The sequence below is a fragment of the Archocentrus centrarchus genome, chromosome 20 (assembly GCF_007364275.1).
Source record: "Archocentrus centrarchus isolate MPI-CPG fArcCen1 chromosome 20, fArcCen1, whole genome shotgun sequence".
Lineage (NCBI taxonomy): Eukaryota > Metazoa > Chordata > Actinopteri > Cichliformes > Cichlidae > Archocentrus > Archocentrus centrarchus.
Genome location: NC_044365.1, coordinates 15,878,381 through 15,902,055, shown reverse-complemented (window position 1 = coordinate 15,902,055; position 23,675 = coordinate 15,878,381). Strand labels below are relative to the sequence as shown.

Sequence of the window (23,675 nt, the reverse complement as noted above, 5' to 3'; positions counted from 1 at the left end):
TGTGCATGCTCAAATAAAAAGGGCATTTTGTCCATGCAAAATGATCCCCATGAGTCCCGCCTACTGCAATCAGAGATGTTATCAGATCACGGCGATAAAGTGGTCATAAAAATCTATGATGAACATAAAGATGTAACTGATAAATGCAACAGTGTTGCAAATAAGACAAGAGATTAACGCTGCAGAAAATGGTGATTTAGCACATTTAAATAGAACTATTATTAAACTAAACGCTCTCTCAGTGCTTTTTGCTTTTGTTTGTTTTACAAACATGATGGCTGCTCATCAGAGCGCTGACACTTTAAACTGGATACATTTAAGCATTACACATGACTGTCGCGCAGCCTGCATATTTCCCAGCAGAGGATCTATATTGCCCTTAAAGCATGCTGTAAATAAAAGAAAACGTGGAGCTTGAAGGTGATTTTAAACCAAAAACACTCAACATAATCTGCTCCCGCTCCAGCATACGTCACCACAGTGACTTAGCCAGGTAAAAAGCTGTGGGAAATGTCACTAAACAGGAGCATTATTCATGATGTTTTGGTTCCCGTTTTTGTGGTATTTCAGTGTTTCCTATGCACTGGGAATTTGCAGAGTTTCTCAAACCTGCAGAAACTGTGAGAGGATGTGTGTCATCTTGAGATCACTTAATTCATTTCCATGGCTCTAATGCTAAGGAGGAAATTCCCAGAGTTTCCCCAAATCGCCCCCAATATTGCACTCACACACAGACACATCACCTAAAAATGCAGCTTGTGTGTGTTTCTGTGTTGCTACGCCGCTTCTTAGCATTTGTGTGCTTGGGATTATGTCTTCCAGAGGTGTAAGCTGAGGAAGGCTCTAGGTAAAGCGGGATTAGACACATTTCCCTCCACTCCAGCTCAGATTAAACCATTGCTGATCTGAATGAGCTGCTTCCAAATGTGCGCTTCATTTCCTCTCACAAATACCTCTACCTATACAAAGTGGAGGTGTGTGTTAACCTCTTGCCTGTTTTTTTATTGTCCCACTGAGAAAATCCTGATTACTGATGAGTGTGTGTCTGTGTGTGTGTGTGTGTGTGTGTGTGTGTGGCTTTTTGTAGGTTAGTGAAAGATTGCTGTGGCTGCAGATAAGAGGATTAGGGTGGAATTAGTGTCATTCCTCTATCGCCGTGAGGAATAGATTCATATCGATTTTAATCAGAGATAGAGAGATCCACAAAACCGCAGAAACAAACAGACTGAGGGAGAGAGAGGGGGCGAGAGGAGAGCAGTGGATGGATGAAGTGGAGGGAGGGCAGAAGATTCCTGGAGATCATCGCAGCTGGGATGTTCAGCTGGAAACTGAGGAGCTGCAGAGGCAAAACTTCCAGAGCTTCCTCATGTATTTGCCCTGCTTGGAAATCTCGCTGACATCCTGGAGGTCTCTGGCTGAGGAAACGTTCAGCTGCTGTGGGATGCTGGACCAAAACCACCAGTGTTAGTGAGCAGGATCGGCCGAGACCAGAAGGAGGGAAGCCGGGATGTTAGAGCCGTGCCTGGTTTGGCGGGGAGACCTGTGAAGAATGAAGGCGGACGTACTCGCCTACCTGGCTCTGGCTGCAGCCAGCTTTGTTGCCACCGTGACCGGCGGTCGCAGCTCGAGCCGCAGGAAACACAAAGAGGTCTTCCTCGGGGAGAACAGCAAGTTCAAGTTTGGAGGGTGAGACACATTCACTGTTACAGCTTTGTGTTCCCACTGAGAAGGTTTGAGCCAGTGGCATTGTTTGAAGTATAGTTTGTGCATTATTTAAAAATTTTTGGTACTTTTGGAAACATGCTGTAAACACAATACATGAAAAATGAGGCTTTACTGTAGATGTACTGTCGTTCCATCAGAGTTCAGTTAAAAGATTCAGCTCTGCTCTCTGCTTGATTTGTGAAGCTGTGGTTTGTGTTGCAAAAATTTTTCTTCAAATGTCCACCAAAATATGAACATGCACTAAACCCAGAGCAGTAAAACCAATGAAGGAGCTGTGTGTCTGTCACAGCTTGTTCCAGGGTGCATGCAGGAGGAGGGTTTGACACTTAAACACCACCCCTTAAATGTACTTTATGGTCCAAATATATGTTAACCATGTTCAACACTGACAGTGATTGGCCTGAAGTCACATGACCATAAGTCCAACAGTGAAGCTGGGAAATGACTGACTGAAGGGGTTTTGACATACAGTATACATTATTGAGCTATAATATGTGCACAGCAGTTGGTAGAGGAGGTCAAGCCGAGGCTCTGACCCAGCTTTAGGACCTCACTGTGGAGTTTTCAGTTCCATCGTATGAAATTGAAAAGGCTGCATGATGAGTGGGGTTTCTGTAGGTGTCTGAGCATGCTGGGTCAAAGACAGTGAGGCTGCAGAGCGTAGCCTGAAGGGCTCTAAAGAGAGGGACGCTGATCTCAGAGCATGCATCAGAATATCTGACTGACATCAGTGAACACAAAAGCAGTGTGGCAGATGCAGGAAAAATGAAACTGTTATTTTTTTATGACAAGAGATGTTCAAACTTCTGTAAGTGTGGCTGGAGTTTTGATATTTGCTGGAGTGATATTGGGAGAGGTGAGTACACGATGATCAGACTGGCAGACCATCACAGGGCTAAAACAGAGATACACACAACCATTAAAGCCTATTGGCCAATTCACTATTTAACTCCTTGCATGTCTTTGCACTGTGGGAGGAAGCTGGAATACCTAGAAAGAACCCACAAAGGGACACAGGGAGATCAGGCAGACTCCACACAGAAAGTTATTGAGTTTGTCATTCAGTTGAGTGGTTTATGAGTGAAAGGTCACTTGTTCCATTCCAGCCAGTGATTCAAATCCTCTTTGGGGTTGTAGCTGGTGTAAAAACTTTGCCACATAAAGCATGCAGAGCTACCCGTGGCTGGCAGGATCCAGTGATGATTTTTGAATTGCTTTCAACATTAAAGTGACATAATTATTTAAAATGACTGTAATTGGCTGAAGAGCAGGGATCTGTAATTCCTCAAGCACTGGCTCAGGGAGAGCCGAGTGCTTACAGTAAACTCTGTGATTTACTTCCTAAGAACGTGTCACACAGAGATTCCCTCGGTGACTCACATCCCTGTTTCACAGAAAAACCACAGAGCCTGCTGCAAAGGAAATTTCACATCTGCACGTTTACTTTCATTTGCTTAAAAAAAATTAAAAAAAAAAAAGCGTTAAAGTGGTCGCTGCCCTCCAGCCTGGAAGGATTATTTTAGTTTTCAAAGCAAGTCTGCAGCAAAGACGTTTCCCTTCAGTGTGTAAAAACTTCCCTTTTCATACTGACTCTGCTGCTTGTCGGAGCAGCAGCCCCTGGAGGAGTGACCGCTGCAGGTTTAATATATTCCAGCATTCGGTCAGCCTCAAACAAGTTTTAAATGGAAAAACAGAAACAGCCAGTTTCCTGAGTCGGTGAATGCATCTTCAGTTCTGTGCAGCTCGGACGAGTCATCTAATAAGCTTCTCCTGTGAATCATGCTGGAGAGCCAAATATGTAAACTGACTGAATAGATTTCACTCTTTCCAACACATTCTGCAATTAATTCTCTAATTTCTTTGTCTTAGCCAAACAAAATACTAATATTTTACATTTAGAATCTGCATTATAATTTCTTCTGAAGACATTTGCAAAATTCACTGTACTACCAACAGTATTCACTCATCTGCCTTCACACACATGAAACTGAGTAACATACATTCTTAATCCAATGGGCTTAATATGATGTCACCCACCCTTTGCAGCTATAACAGCTTCAGCTCTTCTGGGAAGGCTTTCTACAGGTTTAGGAGTATTTATGGGAATTTTTGACCATTCTTCCAGAAGCACATTTGTGAGGTCAGACACTGATGTTGGAGAGAAGACCTGGCTCTCAGTCTCCGCTCTAATTCATCCCAAAGGTGTTCTATCAGGCTGAGGTCAGGACTCTGTGCAGGCCCATCAAGTTCTTCCACACCAAACTGGCTCAGCCATGTCTTTATGGAGCTGCTTTGTGCACTGGTGTGCAGTCATGTTGGAACAGGAAGGGGCCATCCCCAAACTGTTCCCACAAAGTTGGGAGCATCAAATTGTCCCAAATGTCTTGGTATGCTGAAGCATTAAGAGTTCCTTTCACTGGAACTAAGGGGCCGAGCTCAACTCCTGAGCTGATCTGAAGGCCACATGAAGGTTGGAGGTCTATAGTGATTGACTCTGCAGGAAGTTGGTGACCTTTGTGCACTATGACCCTCAGCAACCACTGACCCTCCTCTGTGATTTTACGTGGTCTACCACTTCATGATCTGAGTTGCTGTCATTCCCAATCACTCCCACTTTGTTATAATCCCACTACCAGCTGACTGTGGAATATTTAGCAGTGAGGAATTTGAGGACTGGACTTGTTGCACAGGTATCATCCTATCACAGTACCACGCTGGAATTCACTGAGCTCCTGAGAGCGACCCATTCTTTCTGCATGCCTTGGTGCTTGGTTTATACACCTGTGGCCATGGAGGTGACTGGAACACCTGTACTCAGTGATCTGGATGGCGAGTGAAGACTTTCTGCAGTTTAGTGCATGACAAGGTAGTAACAATGACTCTACATTTGTTTCCATATTACACACCCAAAATAAACACATGAAGTCAGCAATAAAAGTAATTTTGTGTTACTGTTAGCAGAGCTGATAACAGAGCCACTTTTTATTCTTTGTTGTTTACACTGCCTGAGAGTTGATGTGTGTGTTGCAACAGTGAGATAACAACATGACCTTGATCTATCTATATATATATATATATATATATATATATATATATATAATACCATAACCCAGCCCTCACTGTTTGTATGACAGGTAATCTCTATGAAATTAAAGTGCAAAACAACGAAAAAAAAACAAGCTGCAGAGCAAAGCTAAAATGACTCAGGCTGTGATTGATGTTTAAGGACACGCTACATGTCAAAGATACACTACAATACAGGCAAAGAGGACAGAACTTTACTGAGCAGCTCGCAGTAATGCAACAAATAAGCTGAAGTGTTTCCTTTAAGCAAAGAAGATAAAATCCCTAAATTAGATTAAAATGAGTTGTGTCTGTTTGTGTCTGTGTGCGTGTTCAGTGTAGTATTACAGAGGTAGTTGTGCTTGAATCCTGTTGCTGATAGCAGCAGGTAGACTTCCCTCATCTGTTGCACTGACCTGTTTCTTTGTGATGCCATCTGTCTTTATGAGGACCAAATATTTCCAGCAGCAGTGGAAGTTCTGCTTACTGTGCAGCTTCTGCTTGAAGGGGAACTATTCTACTCATTCCCAGCCATATATTTAAACTGAAACAGAACAGGTGCATTATCCAGACTGCATTCCGTGTCCATAGAGCCAGTTTAAGCCACCAGGGATTGAACCACCAAGGTCTTCACCTTTGACCTCTGCCCAATCCACAAAGCTCCTCCAAAAATGAGAGGAGCCTGCTGAGGTGGTTTAGTGACTGGGATGCATCCTGGAAGCCTTCTAGGTGAATTGTTGTGGTTATGTCCAACTGGGAGAGGACCCCAGGGCAGACCTAGGACACAGTGGAGAGATTATGTCTCTAGGTTTACCTGGGAACACCTTGGTTAACCTGATTTTAGCCTTGATAGCGATGATAAGCTTTTTCACCTTTCACTTTATAACTACTCTAAACCTGTCTCTTTATGATAGTTTGACTCTCTTTCTTGTCATTTTGCCTCTGCAGCAGTTTCAACATGTCTGTGGTCACTGCAACAATTAAAATTTCACTTTTGAAACAAATCCTGGGTTCAAAGCCGCCGGCTGGGTCGTGTATGACTGTGTGGGTTCTTTCTGGGCACTCCAGCTAACCAAAGACATGCATGTCTGGGGTCCAACCAGCCACAGGAACAGATGGTATACAAGAGAGGTGAAGAAGAGAGTGCAGGCAGGGTGGAGCGTGTGGAGATGAGTGTCAGAGGTGATTTGTGACAGAAGGAGAGCAGCAAGAGTGAAGGGGATGATAGTTTAGAGATGATGGCACTGATAAAAAGACAGGAGGTTGAGCTGGAGATGCTGAGATCTTTACTGAGAGTGAGCAGAATGGACAGGATTAGAAATGAGTCCATCAGAGGGACAGCTCAGGATGAGCAATGTGGAGACAAAGTCAGAGCAGCAAGGCTGAGATGGTTTGGACACATGCAGAGGAGGGATGGTGGATATACTGGACAAACAATGGTGAATATGGAGCTGCCAGGCAGGAGGAAAAGAGGAAGAGCACAGAGAAGATTCATGGATGTATTGAAGGAGGATGTGCAGAGGGTGGATGTGACATGAGAGGATGCTGGGGATGGGGTGAGATGCAGGCAGATGATCTGCTGTGGAGCAGCCAAACAAGAGGAAGAAAATGCATATTAGGTTAACTGGTGAGTAGCCCCTTAACTGGCAAGGGCCCGGTGACGGGCCGTTTGTAGTCCCTTTTATATGGCAGGCTAGACCCTCCCATTTTTATTGACACGTCATTCGGCCAATCATGTAACTGGCTGCACCAAATCACCTGACAAAGCTACGTGACGCCCTCTGAGTATTATTGGCTCTGGGAAACCCATTTCTTAACATGATTGGCCGAATGAGGTGTCAGTCAAAATGGGCGGGTCTAGTCTGCCATATAAATGCACTTCATTCGGCCCGCGGACCAGACGCAGCCGATTAATAGGCTATGAAATGGGTTGTTCAGAGCCAATAATAACCAGAGGGTGTTATGTAGTTGTTTCAGGTGATTTTATTTGCTGCCAGTTAAGGGGTTAAAAAGACAACTTAAATTCGTCTTTTCTGTCAGTTTGAACACATTACTGCAGCTGTTCTCCAGAGAAGGAGAAATAACTTTAAATAGTTTTTGTTGTGAGTCTGTTAGAATGATTGTTTGGGAGAGCAGCACTTCCACCTCTGGCCTCCACAATGACACAAATTTAGAGTTTAGTGTCCATAATGAGGGTTTTTTTTATTGTATTTGAGACACAAGACTGAAGTTAATGGTTGGAGTTGAAAATTTAAAAAAAGGTGAACTGTTGCCTCCAGTGTTGATTTTTATTTGATTAAATTAGCTTCAGATTAGTGTTACAGTCAGTTTGTTCTGGCTGGATTTTGGAGTGTTAGTCAAGGTTAATTTAAAGGATTATAGAAATAGGATTTGGCTGAAATTATTTTTTAGCCTCACAGCAACAGAGGAATGAATGTGTGTTTGTGTGTCTCTGTGTGCGTGTGTTCTTGTTTATCTGTGTCAAGGTGTGTGACTTTTAAAGAGGCTTTCCATCCATGAGTGGAGAGAAAATCTCAAACAGCTTTCAGTGCTGCATGTTCACCTTTGCTCTGCACATCTGCACATGTGATTACACACACACACACACACACACACACACACACACACACACACACACACACACACACACACACACACACACACACACACACCTACACACACACACACACACACACACACACACACACACACACAATGCTGCATATATCACAGCTGAAAGGCAGTTAGTTGTTCTATGATCACACTTTGCGTGTCCTAAGTGTTGTCTTTCTGGGGTTCCCCTGTTTGAATGTCAGTGCTACACAATAGTTCACAGTTTGTCTGCACAATGATTTTCTTTTCTTTCATTGGAGGACAGTTCCAGCCAGAAACACCTCTGATAAGCTGCTACATGCAGAAACTTCCTGCTCTGCATGGATGTGTGTGATGACTCAGAGTTCAGCAGTTTATCAAAAATCTGGTCACATTCATTGTTTTGGGACATGAGCTGCATCAGTGTCTCCTCCATCTATATTCAATGTAAAATCCAGGGTCAACCCTCAGTGTAGAGGTAGAGCAGGTCATCTACTAATCGGAAGGTTGGTGGTTTGATTCCTGGCTGCATGCTTGCAGTCTGTACGCCAAAGTATCCTTGGACATGAAACCGAACCCCAAGCTGCTCCTTGATGTGTTCACTGGCATGTGAGTGTGTGCTCACTGGCATGTGAATGTGTGCTCACTGGCGTGTGAATGTGTGCGAATGTTAAATAAAAAGCACTCAGGTGTAGAAAAAAGTGTTTGTATGAGTGGGTGTGAATGAGGCATGTTGTGTAAAGCGCTTTGAGTGCTCAGGTAGAATAAAAAAGGGCTGTATAATAATCGGTCCATTTACTTTAATGCAGTTTCTGAACTAATCCAGTCTAATTTACATAAAAATCAATACAATGCAATCAAATTATGACAATATAATATGACAATATAAATGCACAGCAAACATTTTAAGCTTGTTACATTGTAACATGTGTTGTAATTATATAGAGGATTAGACTTCTCTGTGGGGGCTGAGGAAGCCATTTCTAATGGTACCTGTAGCTTGCAGTGCTTATTATCCGTGTTGGACTCTCAGCAGCTGTGTTTATCCGTCCTGCAGCAGCACCGACACTTGTTTTGGAACACAATAAAAAGCTTTGTGTTTGAGTTAGATGGAGAGCACGTGCGTGTGTGTGTATGTGTGTGTGTGTGTGTGTTATTTGTTCACAGAGCCCTGGTACGACTTTGATTAAGGTTATGGTTTTGGCAGGGCTGGACCAATGTGCAGGACGAGAAGGACGAAGTGTGCAAAATGTGCAATTACAACCATGGCATAACTGATCATTCACAATGGTGTGTGTGTGTGTGTGTGTGTGTGTGTTTTCTGCAGGCGTATTGACTACAAGCTGAAGAGGCAGGACAGCACCAAGACACTGTTAATAAAAAGTGAACAACTGCTGAGGATTGAAGAGCACGACTTCGCCATGAGACCAGGCTTCGGAGGTCAGCCGCTCACACACACACACACACACACACACACACACACACACACACACACACACACACACACACACACACACACCCCTTCGTAGCCAAAGAGACAAAGGCGCTCCTCATTTCATCTCTGATCCCTGATGATTTAATCCGTTCCCGCACACATCACCTAACGGAGGAAAATCGCTCCTCGTTTGCTGTGGTTTGATGTGATGATGGGCACTGGGTCACCCAAATAACGGATGTGTCAATCTGACCTAGATATCACTATTGTGCAGCAAGGCCCGTGTCCGTGTGTGTTTCTATGCGTGTTTCTATGTGTGTTTCTACAACATAATGAGTGCCCCAGTGTGTGTGTGTGTGTGTGTGTGTGTGTCTGTGTGTTGTGGGGGTTCGAGTGCATTAATCTGGATTATATTCCAGGTCTGGAGCAGATGGAGGGGTGGGAAACAAAGTGACGTCTGCAATGAAAATCATCACTATCAAACACACAACAATGCATTTAGTCACACACAGATGGTTCATATGACTCTGTGATATGGATTAAACATCAATGTATGAACTTAAAGCTCTTTATGTAATCTGAACTGCACATCTATTAGTGCGTCTGTGCGTTTGGATAAGGGATTAATGTCCTTATGGTTATTTTGCAAACTCAAATTTGGCATTCAGTTTGAGAAATGCAGTTATAAAAAATGTAATTTTTTAGTATTTTCAACATTCAGATTTTAGAGAATTTGCTGAAGTTGTTCTGCCTTTTTTCTCCTCTTGCCTTCCATCTTTTAGTGCCTTCATAAATAAAATCTTTGACCTACTTTGTGGGGAAGTAACTGCTGTCAGAGTGGATTGTGGGTATACAAAGACTGAAATTTGCATCCTCCTTCATGAGTGTAGTGAGCTCTTCTAAAACGCTCCGTTTAGTAACAAGCAATGCTCCAAAAACTGCAGTTCCTCCAGTGTCCACTTGAGGCTGGCACCAAAAGTGAGTCAATAACCACCCCCATATTAAAATGCACAACTTTAGAGCAGAAATAAATGTGTCTACAGCTTTCTACAAGAAAGGATTTAGTGTCTAACGATTCTCTCATTTGCCTTCACACACACATGAATCTGAGTAACATCCAGTGGGCTTAATATGCTGTCACCTACCCTTTGCAGCTATAACAGCTTCAGCTCTTCTGGGAAGGCTTTCCACAGGTTTAGGAGTGTTTATGGGAATTTTTGACCATTCTTCCAGAAGCTCATCTGTGAGGTCAGACACTGATGTTGGAGAGAAGGTCTGGCTCTCAGTCTCCACTCTAATCCATCCCAAAAGTGTTCTATCAGGCTGAAGTCAGGACTTTGTGCAGGCCCATCAAGTTCTTCCACATCAAACTGGCTCATCCATGTCTTTATGGAGCTGCTTTGTGCACTGGTGTGCAGTCATGTTGGAACAGGAAGGGGCCATCCCCAAACTGTTCCCACAAAGTTGGGAGCATCAAATTGTCCCAAATGTCTTGGTATGCTGAAGCATTAAGAGTTCCTTTCACTGGAACTAAGGGGCCGAGCCCAACTCCTGAAAAAAACCCCCAACCATAACCACCACCACCACCTCAACCACCACTAAACTTTACACTTGGCACAATGCAGTCAGATAGGTACCGTTCTCCTGGCACCCTGTGCACAATAACTCATCCACTTAAACTACATTCAGGCTTAAAGTCTGGATTTGGGTGTGGGATGCTTTGAATGATATTTAGATGCCAGTGGCTGCACTGCTAGATGTGTAATAGCTTCCCTCAACAGGAACTCGGTGCGGGTGCTTTTTTAAAAATCTGGCAAATACTATAGTTTGTCATGTGGTTATTTTAATAATAAAGGTCATCCAAGATGTGTGTTTCAGATTTGATGAGCCAAATTCTAGGATTTTGTTAGTCTGTAACTTACTGTTAATGAGCTGTGTCTGTGTTGCACCCTTACAGTATAAATGTGGCTTCTGGGCAGTAACTTCTAGCACTTGTCCACCATCTTGTCCCAATATGGCCAGTTTGGGCTCTAAATGAATAGGGTGGTGATAGTTAAAACTCTAAAATCAAGTCTGGGAGGAATTACATTCACAGAATCCAAAGAACTCATGAGAGCAGGAACCAAAACTTACTGGCAACACTTGGTGAGAGAAAACAAAACACAGGAAAATGTATACACACAGGCTACATAGGGGATGTGAATACAAACAAGACAAGGGGAAGTAAAACTGAATATAAAACACATGAGATAAAGGCTACCAAAATAAAACAGGAAACAACTAAAACATGAGACCCTAACACAGAGACTTCACAATAAGAAACGGGAAACACAGGGAGTCAGGCTAAACTAAAACAGGGAGCATAAGCAAACTGTGGATCTAAACAAAGGAACTAACCATGAATATATATAAAAATAGAAAACTCTAAAGTCTAACAACTGGAACTAAAAACTCAGACTTAAAATATTAAATAACATGAATGAATGAACCATGACAGCTGCGCTTTTTACACAGTGCTGTTCGCTGTCTTTGCGCTAAAGGAAGGATTAAGAGAAACCACTGCTGACAGCTGGTTGGAGCCAAGAACCAAACTTCGGTCTCCACCCAATCCTGAACGTTTTTAAGAGGTTTTTTTTTACGTCATCGTTTGCACGACCACAAAAGGCTGAAAATGTAAACAGTGGCTGTTTTACGCTTTAAGGACAATGCAGGCATTTTTCTGGTGGTGACAGTTTCTTCCTTTAATTCTTCCTTAAATTTTTTTTTTTTAATTTCTGTACTAAACTCTGCTCATCTTCACTCTGAAGCCTTTACTCTGGATACTTTCTGTATCTTTGTTTTACAGCTGATTGTTGTTTTCATGCTGTTAAATCCTGGATTCAGGACTTTACCTGATAACAAGTCATTTAAACACTACAAAATGAACCATGATGCACACACACACACACACACCCGGCCTCCTCGCTGTCTTCGTGTGTTCCTCTATATGTCTGGTCGGTCGGCGTCTCTGCGGTCCTGCCTGTCATTCAGGGCGGGGGTAACAAAAGCACCACGGCCCTGCGGCATTTCCACAGACTGTAATTTACACAGAGGGAAATCTCAGCATTTTTCTCTCCCCGATAAGCCTATAGCTTCTGTGTGTTTGTGTGTGTGAGACCCGAAGTGCTAAAACCATCCCCTCCTCAGATTCCTCCGTGGGCAGACCAGACTCCAGAAATACTCCTCATGACATTTCTCTGTACTTCTTGCACATGCTGGGGAATATTTCTAAATCCAGATCAACCTTTAAAGGATGTCTATAAACTTAAACTTACCCCCATAAACTTTGCTTTAAACACCACATCAGGTCACCTCAGTCTTTTCCACATTACACATCATGATGTATAATATTTAATCATAAAGTGTTCAAAGGTCTTCCACAGACACACAGCAGAGTTTGGGGATGAGGGGGACAACTCATCCATCACCAGTGCCCATGTCACTGAGCCTGCTTATAAACTCCTTGTTGGCTGGACCCTTTGGATGAGGTCCGTCCCCACTTGTTTACGACTTTGGAGGTTTGGGAACTCTCCCAGTTGATGTGGCTCTGCAACTTTGTGTGGATCTCAGTGAAAGCACCTCTAGATTGGCATCCAGGGGCATTGGTGGTCCCACATTTTAAGAAGAAGGACCAGAGGGTATGTGCTATCTTCAGGGAATCACACTTGGAAGGTTTAATAATAAGCTAAGGTACTAAAGAGGAGAATCCGCCCACTGGTTAAACCTTGGATTCAGAAGGAACAATGCACTTTTGGTTGCAGACCCCTGGACCTGCTCTTTAGCCTCTCAAGGTTATTCAAAGGTGTGGGAGTTTGCCCAACCATGTGTTCGGTGGACTTGAAAAAGGGATTTGACCCTCTGCCAAGTGTCCTGTTGATGGTGATTGGGTGTGTCAAGCCTGTTGTTACTGGCACTCTAGTCTCTGTACAAATGTAGTGAGAGCTTTGTTTGAATGCTGGTGACATCTGATTAGCCACGAGTGAGTGAGTGAGTGCTGGACTCACCCAGGGCTGCCAGTCACTGATTCTCTTCATAACTTTTATGGACACAAGTTCTGGGTGCAGCCAAAGTATGAAAGGTGGCAGGTTTGGTGGTCTCAGGGTCTCCTGTGTTGGTTATATCTATCCATGACCTGTAGTGTGCGCTGGATTAGTTTCCAGCAGAGTGTGAACTGGCAGGAATAGTGAGCACCTTAGTCTGAGGCTATGGTCCTCTGCTGGAGAAGGGTGGCATGACCACTCAGGTTGGGGATGAGTTGCTGCCTCAATTGGAGGAGTGCACAGTGGTGGAGGTGGCACCTTCCAAGGGAGCTCACAAAAGCATTTTTATTATAATTTTTAAACAAAGTAGAAATTCAAGTAATCACTAAATTTATCTATAATACACAAATTTGTTTCCCACAGATTCAAACACCACCTGTATATTTGTGTCTTTTTAAAACCACATTGAACCTTTTGGGCTTTAAGGATTCAGCTGAAACGATATAAAGTATCAAACTCCACGTTTGGGACGACTGTTTTCTTAAAGCGATGTTTGGTGACTGTCATTTAAAACCTGAGGAATGTGCCTGCGGTCTCACAGCTGCTCTCTGTTTACAGTTTCTTCTACTTGTCATAAACCATTTGCCCGAAGCTGTCGCTGAAATGTCACAAATACATCTATTTTTGCCACACTGAGTGTTTTAGAGGTGTTGCTCAATTTGCACTCCAGTGTCTCATTAAATTGATAGATGATGCGTCTTTCTGTGCAGGATATGAAGAAGAATCCCCACAAATCAAATATTTCATAACTGCTTTATGCTGTAAATGCATCAAACCTTTGAGAGGCCAGATGTTGGCGCTGTTTCACATTTGCTGCTCTTCTTTGGTCTCAGAAGGATGATATCTACGCTTAATCCTCCTTACAAAGCTCTGATTATCTCATAACAGCAGGAAAAAGCATCACCTGACGTATCTGAGTGGAGGTGCGCAGGCGGTGATTCAGAGGGAGAACGCATCCTTATTGCACATCGAGTTTTCCCTAAAGGTCAGCGGTGATGTAAAGCTGATGTGGTGTTTGACGCTACACATATTTCAAAGCTGCAGCATTACACGTGGCCGGTATGGACTCTGTACTCTGACACTCATGTTGTCTGAAAGCTGCCTGGAGATTCACCTCTTAATCCCGCTCCACCTCTCACCTTCCTTGCGATTGGTTCCGATGGAGACGGCGATGGAGGGCGGCAGGGAATCATCCTGCCACCTTAAAGCTGCATTATGCCGCTTATGACTGCATGAATTGATCCATCTGCAGTGTTGTGTTCAGGGATTAGGGCGACTCGTCCTGAAACACTGAGCACACAAACATTATGGGACAAAAAGCTTCACCAGGCAAGAATTTCATGTTTTTAACTAAATCTGCAGCAGATCACTGACTGAGAACATCGTCACGTTACCCAGATGAAAGTCCAGAGGGGGATTTTGTGAGCGGGACAATCAGAGGAGGAGAACACAGACGTGAGGTGGAGGCTTGCTGCCATAAGGTCACATGTGGCAATACACTGGTTTTGAAGGCCGGGTAAAGAGGCAGTAGCGCACACATGCTGATTGCTCAGGGTGATATCATCTTAAACCACAGCACTGATATCATCACAGATACTTGGCTTTGCTGAAACATGCTCAGCGGGGACTTAGCAAGAACTTCTCTTCCTCTTTCCTTGTAGCAGAACTAATCCCATCAGCTGATTAGAAAAAGAAACACCATGAAAAGAGCATTTATTATACAGGTCAGTGAGGCTCGATGACAACAAGAAGCATCCCGAGTGAAGCCAAAGAGGAAGTGCCAGAAAACCCACCTGAGTCCGGCTCCAAAAACAGGTCGATCCCATCAGCGGAGCCACGTCATCTAAAAATGCTCACTGATACTTGTGTGTAAACTGTTTTACCTGAAGTGGACTATGGGAGTACAAATCAGATCTTCAGCACTGTAAAGTTTACATCCTCCTCCCTGCATGAAAAGTCTAATTCCCTCGCTAACAGCTATACTGGTGATGATTTTATTAAAGATAATAACATTCAGATGCTTATACAGGTGGCCATACTGCTGACCTCTGCTAATACGACTCTCTGACTTCTGCACCCATCACAGCGACGCCCTTTGGCTTAAGAAATGCTCCTGTGACTTTCCAGCGTCTGATGGTTTCAGGTCTGGCAGGGTGTGCAGATGAGGTGGTCTAGGAAGAGAATCGGCAGCACGCACACATCCTGTTTGAGACAATCCAAGAAGTCTGTGTGGTAGTCCAGTACTTAGCACTAATTAGCACATATGTGTTTTTGCACTCGTGCAATTTGTGAACGCATTTTGCTAACCAAGCTTGCTAACCTCAGCTGATAACAGTACTTATATGACAACGGCCTGCAGCAGCTTCCAGGAAAGTCAGTGCTCAAGTGCTAAAACCTGCACACAGACTCCCGAGTTAACGAGCCCAAATTTTGCAATGCCTAAAATCTGAAACTTAACCAAGCTGCATCAGTCTGGTTATAATTAGTTCATGCTGGCTTATAAAGAAACAGGAAGAAGATTTACCAGCTAATTTCATACCCTGGGAGTTTGAATAAGTTGACCTTAACCAGCCAAGTAGCCTAAAATTACTCCTTGATGACCACATCAAACTGCTCAGCAGCAGCTCATAATAGTCCAAAGTGTTACTTTCATCTGAGTGCATGGATATAATACGCCAGGTGATAAATTTCCTCATAATTGTTCAGTGTTCAAAATGTCTTTGAGGGCATTCACTGGGCACTCTTTAATCTTCTCCTGTCTTCTTTTTATAAGCTGGTATTTAACAAAAGATTCAAAAATGTTTTGTACTATCATGAAAGCGTCTGAAACCACTTCTGGTTTTCAGGTTTGAGTAATACAGCCACAGTAGTTCAACAGAGCTGATATCCCACAACAAGCCGGGATGTGTGCTGTAAACTTGGATTCCCTTGCATGGCAAAAACCTACAGAGAGCCAACCTTGGCCTCCTTTTGCAGGTCTGCCTCATGCCTCAAACATACTCTAACTGGAGGCGACGCGGGGAAGGACAGCAGTAAAGAGCTGGGAGAGCGAGTGACCTTCTGGTTCAGGTTCTTTCCCCCTGACAGCAGTCGTTGTCGGGGCTACACTGGTTTTATCGAGTCACTCGGGGACAAAGCCCGGCTGTGGCGGCAGCTTTATGGACCTGGCTGTCAAACGAACTTCATTAAATAAAGTGTCCATTGAGCTGCCACCCTGCTAACACCGAGGGCACACTAACACACTTTATTCTCTCAAACTGCAGAGTAAAGTTTTTTTTTTTCAATTGCACTCTTCCTGGGGGTGAAAACAAAAATGTAACCTAGTAAACCACATGCAGACGGAGATCAGAGAAAAACTCAAACCTGTGTGTGTTTCTGTGTTTGTGCACGATCACCCACTGATGGCATTTACATCGTCTTCATCTCTGACACATTTTGAAGCATGATTTCAAGAATCACCTCTTCCTGAGCACTGACAGCAGAGCCACCAGGATATTACTCACTGGTTTGCAAAGTTAGCTCTAGTTTAGCTTTTTTTGTTTTATTTTAAACCAGACATCACAAACTGACCAACAAACTGCAGCAGAAGTACAGTAATGATCTTCCAATCTGAAGAACAAAGCCTTCTTTATCGTCCAAAGTGGACATCGTGTTGCATTCATAAAGTTTTAAAACTCGCAGTTGAGACTATAAACTCATCAAGAAGGTGTTTACTGAGGTCACAGATCGAGTGTGACGTGTCCTGCTTCTCTCCTGCACACTCAGTCGACCCTGCAGTGTAAGAGCTGCCCACTCTGTGTCAGTCGGCCCACTCCGGCAGTGTTGAAGCCGGCGCCTCCTGGTGAAGCATGTGTGCCAGCTCTGTGCTTTAATTGCATTGAGCTGCCAGTGAGTATTCGTCACTTCCTGCCAGCACTTGGACCTTTTTATTGTTGCCTGTTTTTGGGAATGTAACAATTCCACCTTTGTAACCAGTCTCTGCTTCCAGCACACATAAAATGTCATGTGATATGGATGGTAGGCGTTTTCATTTTAAAACACTGTTTTAAATGCACTGCTGTATCTGTAGCGTCACCTAAGCTGTGCCATTTAAATCATGATTGAGTGGAATTATGGGCCCAGGACAACAGCACCCACACAAATACACCTATTCCAGTCTCGCTGCCCCAGCAGAAATGGAAAGCTCACATATTTTGAGCTGTTTTCTATACTGTGATCTACTGTAGATGCTTAAGACAATCCCATTGATTCCAAAATTAGCCCAAATTAAATAAAGACATCTAAGAATGGCAACACATGGTTTTCCTTCTGTGCATTCTCCTCATTGCTAACCTTTAGATATCATCTCCAAATGGATGGAAACAGGCCTGTAACAGGCAGAAAGACAGCAGTGAAATCATTGTTGATGCCTGTGGTCAGTGCAGGAATGAGCTGTTTTGTCTGCAGGTCTCAGCGGCTGAATATCCTAAAATTAACTCTCATACTTGCAGCAGGTTTGGATGCAGAGTTCAAAGGAAAAGAGAAGCTTTTATTCTGGCCAAGATTCCAACACACAACTGCAGGGAAGATGCAGAAGGATCGTATAACACAACAAAAGAGTGCGAGGCAAGTGGAGACAGCTGGGGCAAACTAACACAAGGGTAGACAATCAGCACGAGGCCAGGGAGGAAGTGAAACTAAACACAATACACAAGGAAGTGAGATGGGATAGATTTCCAGAGAAATCCCGACCACTCAGCCTGGTTCTTTCCTAATGTTTGTTAGGTCATGATTCCTTTGTGGAGCAGAAACACAAACAGCGAGTGAGTAACTGAGATTTAGGTGGTGTTTTGATGTGATTGTTGATTGGTGTCTGAGCAACCCAGCTATGTGTGCTCTGCTTGTTTATGTGAAGTCAGACTGTTTTAAAGCAGTTAAACGAACTGAATCTGCTATTGAGGAAGAGGAAGATGGGCGAGGGCGCTGAAGACAGATGTCGATGGCTGCACAGGTGAGTTGGTGGAAACAGAAATGATGTCACCGCCCAAAATGAGGTTTCCGGGTCAGTACAGGTGATGGGATTATAGCAATAAATGAGAAGTGACTGATCCTGATAAAAACGGGTTTATTCCAAAAAGGAATGTATTTATTCCTTTTTTTAATTCCATGTCATTGTAGGACGCTAAACGGATATCTGCTGCTGTTTATGCCTTTAACCTATCCGTACTGAGCCTGGGTTAAAAATGGGATTTTTATTGTTTCTACTCTGTAGTTCTACTCTTTTTTTCCTTGCAGGATCAGGGCATGTGTGTTCATAAAACTTTGCAGCCAACAAATTAAACCTGATTTTTCCTGGAAGGTCTGTGGAAATATGCTCCTGATAGTTTGCTGATAGTTATATGAAATACTGACACTACCTGCTGCAATTTCATAAAGTTAAAAAAGCACTTAAAGGACCCTCGCACACAGAGACGTGTCACAGTCCAGGTATGCTGCCATGGAGTCGAGCGGATGTCTTAAACCATCCATCCATCCATTTTCTTCCGCTTATCCGGGGCCGGGTCGCGGGGGCAGAAGCCTAAGCAGAGAAGCCCAGGCTTCCCTCTCCCCAGCCACCTCCTCCAGCTCATCCGGAGGGACCCCAAGGCGTTCCCAGGCCAGCCGAGATACATAATCTCTCCAGCGTGTCCTGGGTCTACCACGGGGCCTCTTCCCGGTGGGACATGCCCGGAACACCTCACCCAGGAGGCGGCCAGGAGGCATCCTAATCAGATGCCCGAGCCACCTCAACTGGCTCCTTTCGATGTGGAGGAGCAGCGGCTCTACTCTGAGCCCCTCCCGGATGGCCGCACTCCTCACCTTATCTCTAAGGGAAAGGCCAGCCACCCTTCGAAGGAAACTCATTTCTGCCGCTTGTATTCGCGATCTTATTCTTTCGGTCACTACCCAAAGCTCGTGACCATAGGTGAGGGTAGGAACGTAGATCGACCGGTAAATCGAGAGCTTCGCTTTTACGCTAAGCTCCCTCTTCACCACGACGGACCGGTGCAGCGTCCGCATCACTGCAGAAGCAGTCCCGATCCGCCTGTCGATCTCCCGTTCCCTTCTCCCATCACTCGTGAACAAGACCCTGAGATACTTAAACTCCTCCACTTGAGGCAAGAACTCGTTCCTGAGCCGGAGATGGCACTCCACCCTTTTCCGGCTGAGGACCATGGCCTCAGACTTAGAGGTGCTGATTCTCATGCCAGCCGCTTCACACTCGGTTGCGAACCGTTCCACTGCGAGCTGGAGGCCCCCCCCTGATGAAGCCAACAGAACCGCATCATCTGCAAAAAGCAGAGATGAGACTCTGAGGCCACCAAGGAAGAAGCCTTCCGCCACCTGGCTACGCCTAGAAATTCTGTCCATAAAAATTATGAACAGAATCGGTGACAAAGGGCAGCCCTGACGGAGTCCAACACCCACAGGAAACAAATCCGACTTATTACCGGCTATACGGACCAAGCTCTCACTGCGGTTGTACAAGGACTGAATGGCCCGCAACAATGGGCCAGACACCCCATACTCCCGCAGAACCTCCCAAAGAACACCCCGAGGAACACGGTCGAATGCCTTCTCCAAGTCCACAAAGCACATGTAGACTGGTTGGGCAAACTCCCACGCACACTCGAATATCCTTGAGAGGATAAAGAGCTGGTCCAGCGTTCCACGACCAGGACGAAAACCGCATTGTTCCTCCTGAATCCGAGGTTCGACTAACGGACGCACCCTCCTTTCCAGCACCCTGGCATAGACCTTACCGGGGAGGCTGAGTAGTGTGATACCCCGAAAGTTGGAGCACACCCTCCGGTCTCCCTTCTTAAAGATGGGGACCACCACCCCGGTCTGCCAGTCCAATGGCACTGCCCCAGATCTCCACGCGATGTTGCAGAGGCGTGTCAACCAAGACAGTCCTACAACATCCAGAGCCTTCAGGAACTCAGGGCGAATCTCGTCCACCCCAGGGGCCCTGCCACCAAGGAGTTGTTTAACTACCTCAGTGACCTCACCCCCAGTGATGGTCAAGTCATCCCCCTCATCCCCAGACTCTGCTTCCACTACAGAAGGCGTGTCAGTGGGATTCAGAAGGTCCTCGAAGTATTCCTTCCACCGTCCGACTATAGCCTCAGTTGTCTTAAACCCTGGATTCTAATTGGCTGCTGAACAAAACAGTTACAAATCACTTCCTGTGCCCACTAGGTGGCCTTTAACACCCACTAATTAAATGAATATCACTAGTGGAACTTACAATGAAAATTTATTGTGCAACTGATGGTGTTTTTTACCTGATGCTGATTTCCTTTTGCCTCTCAGAGGTCGATGACTTTCATCAAGAATGTCAAGTTTTAGATTGTCAAGGTCTTTAGAGTGAACAGGTCACAGCTTGGATTCATCTGATTAAATCTCTAAAGTATCGTGCCTGAAACTGGTAAAAACAGCAAAATTGCATTTTAAATTTAGGTGACGTTGTGGTAAACCCGACTGCCTGGGCTAACCACCACATCACCACCACCACCGTGCTAACCACTGGGGTGGGGTGGGAGTGTCTGTGTGGAGTTTGCATGTTCCTCCTTTGCTTCCTTCCACAGACCAAAGACATGCATGTTAGTTGGTGAGTCCAAATTGTGTTATGGCCCGTGTGTGTGTGTGTGTGTGTGTGTGTGTGTGTGTGTGTGTGTGTGTGTGTGTGTGTGTGTGTGTGCATGTGTGTGCTTTGTGATACAGGAGACTGCAGGAAATGCAGGCAGCGTTCTGTGGGGCTATTTAAACCCCACCTTTAGAGGCCTTGGCCCATCTTTGTTGCTCAGCTAGGTCTCAGAGTCTGAACCGTCTCCGTGATGCAGCACAATCATTTCTTTTTGTTTCGCTTATTATCTTAATTTGGACTTTGAAGACATATCAAATGCCTCACACTTGACAGCTCATCCGTGCACCACTTTACGCCACTGATACAGACTCACACATATCATGATTATTATAATAAACCCTTGGTAATCCCCATTCAGTTGGTGCTCCATTCTTTGTTGTAGCCCACAAGCCGTGCAAATAACCAGCTGCTAATGGCTGTCTCTGTGTTCACCCTGCAATAGACTCATGATAGCTGGAATAGGCTCCAGCACACCCGTTACCCTGAAATTGTGTAACTCTTGCAGAACCATTTTGTCACACCCACAAGACCCATAAAACATGAAGGAAGTGAGTGCCAACAGCCACAACATCCTGTTTCATGGTGAACTGCCATGAAGCCAGGACGTGCTACTAAATGAAAACTTTTCACTGTTAAGCAGCATCAGGGTCTGAAGTTTATTCAGAGCACATTTGAGCTGGATGTGGTCAGCCTGTGTGCACTAAATTGATATCTGTTACAATGTTGCAGAGGATGCTGTGGAGCCATTTTGCACCCCACATGTGCCAGAGCCGTAAAATACTTAAATTTTCACCAGTCCTGATACAAAATGTCCTGAGTTTTTAACCATGTTTAATTCCTCGAAAAGGCGGGTTATTTAATTAAATGATGATAAAATGAAGATCCAGTAGGGTCTGCTTTGTCAGAGCTCAGGTTCCACTTAGAAACAGGAAGTGGTGTGAGAATGCTTCCAGCTGCTCCTGCAGGCTGTCTGAGCTTCTTTACAAGCACCGATTTATGATTTATGAGTTAATGGCATCAAAATGAAATATTTTACTTGTCTTTGCTTTAGGGGCACCCATCCCCGTAGGCATCGACGTGCAGGTGGAGAGTATCGACAGCATCTCGGAGGTCAACATGGTGAGGATGTTTTAAGTACATAGTACACAGCACGAAGGTCATGTGTTTGAATCCGGGGACTTTTCTGTGTGCAGTTTGCATGTTCTCCTCATGTTTGCGTGGCTTCCTTCCGGGTGCTCCGGTTTCCTCCCACAGTCCACAGACATGCAGTTAGTGGGGTTAGGTTACCTGGTGATTCTAAGTTGTCCATAGGTGGGAGTGTGAATGGTTGTGTGTCTCTCTGTGACAGGCGGGCGACCGGTACAGGCTGTACCCTGCCTCTCGCCCTGTGACAGCTGGGATAGGCTCTGGCCCTGAAAAGGATAAGCAGAAGACAATGGATGGTATTAATAGCTCTGCCATACCATATCCAAGTACTGTAAGATGATCAGAGTCTGTGATTCATAACCAGCCAATGAACTGCTCTTCTTAAGACAAATTAAGCTAAAACGTGTCATATTTTGCCCTTCTATTATGTAAATAAACTGAACTAAAGGGTGTTATGATTCATGGCTGCACTGACGTCACTGTTCAGGTAGCCAGCTTTGAACTCAGCTCCTTGCATAACTTAAAAGTTCTTCCAACTAAGAGAGACAGATGGCAACAGGACGGCTGCAGCCTGACCTGAAACAATGGAAATGTTGACTCCAGCTTGAAGCTCCAGTTAAACAGCCCGTCTCATCCTTCTGAAGCTGCATATTTATGAGCTCTTTAATCTCCCAGAAGTCAAACATACTTGCAACCTAAATGCAAACAAATGCAAGATAATAAAAAAAGTAGATACTGCCATGATTTCTCTGGTGTGTGTCTGGCTCCTGCAGGACTTCACCATGACTCTGTACCTGCGTCACTACTGGAAGGACGAGCGGCTGGCGTTCCCGTCCGGCAGCAACCAGAGCAGGACCTTCGACTCCCGCCTGGTGAAGAAGATCTGGGTTCCTGACGTCTTCTTCGTCCACTCCAAACGCTCCTTCATCCACGACACCACCACGGAGAACATCATGCTGCGGGTCTATCCTGATGGAAAAATCCTCTACAGCGTCAGGTACAGGACAGGTGCGGGTGGATGCACGTGGAGTTTATCTGAAGCTCTAAAGCTTAGTGCAGTCGATCTTGTACTTTATTAAAAGTGTGCATTACCAGGAAAGCATAATAGTAAAAGTTGTCAGTCCACAAAAATGACCCAGCATTTATTATTATGCAGCTGATAATTATTTCTCTAAGGATCGATCTGCTGCTTGTTGGGGTGTCAAATATTAGAGTGCCATAACCTCCAGCTCCTCAGAGATCTGCTGTAACATCCTGAGCCTCTGAGGGAGAAGATTCCCTGCAAACTGCTTGAACAGGGATGTTTCCTGTGCAAAAATGATTTGCAATCATTTTGCAAATGATTGCAAATCACCATTACCTTTACCCAGAGCCCAAAGTGCCAAAAATATTTAGATTAATCAGAAACCTCTCTGGTATTATATACTGACCAGGCACTTCATTAGGTGCCCCTGTTCATTAACTCATACATCTAATCATCCAATCATAATGCATTCAGGCATGTAGACATGGTGAATACAGCCCGCTGAAGTTAAAACTGAGCATCAGAATGGAGACGAAAGCTGATTTAAGTGACCTTGAAGGTAGTGTGCTGTTGGTGCCAGACAGGCTGGTCTGAGTATTTCAGAATCTGCTGATCTACTGGGATTTCCCCACACAACCATCTCCGGTGGTAACAGAGCATGGTCCGAAAAAGAGGAAATATCCAGTGTGCCACAGCTCTCTGGGCAAAAATGCCTTGTTGATGCCAGAGGTCAGAGGACAACGGCCAGACTGCTTTGAGCTGATAGGAAGGCAACAGCAACACAGATAACCACTCGTTGCAACCAAGAGCATCTCTGAGCACACAACATGTCAAACCTTGAAGCAGATGGGCTGCAGCTGCAGAAGAGCACACCGGGTGCCACTCCTGCCAGCTAAGAGCAGGCAACTGAGGCCACGGTTTGCACAGCCTCACTAAGAGAAG

At 44.7% G+C, this 23,675-nt stretch overlaps 1 protein-coding gene across 1 annotated transcript in view; it reads left to right on the top strand.

Annotated features, from left to right (window-relative positions):
• Positions 1 to 1,255: 1,255 nt before the first annotated feature.
• The window catches only part of LOC115799387 (gamma-aminobutyric acid receptor subunit rho-3-like), a 29,595-nt gene continuing 7,175 nt past the window's right edge, over positions 1,256 to 23,675 (top strand). Inside the window, exons 1-4 of the mRNA XM_030756520.1 lie at positions 1,256 to 1,686; positions 8,708 to 8,820; positions 21,615 to 21,682; positions 22,483 to 22,706. Of these exons, the coding sequence (XP_030612380.1) occupies positions 1,550 to 1,686; positions 8,708 to 8,820; positions 21,615 to 21,682; positions 22,483 to 22,706 (542 nt within the window). The 5' untranslated portion in view covers positions 1,256 to 1,549. The remainder of the gene's footprint in view (positions 1,687 to 8,707; positions 8,821 to 21,614; positions 21,683 to 22,482; positions 22,707 to 23,675) is intronic.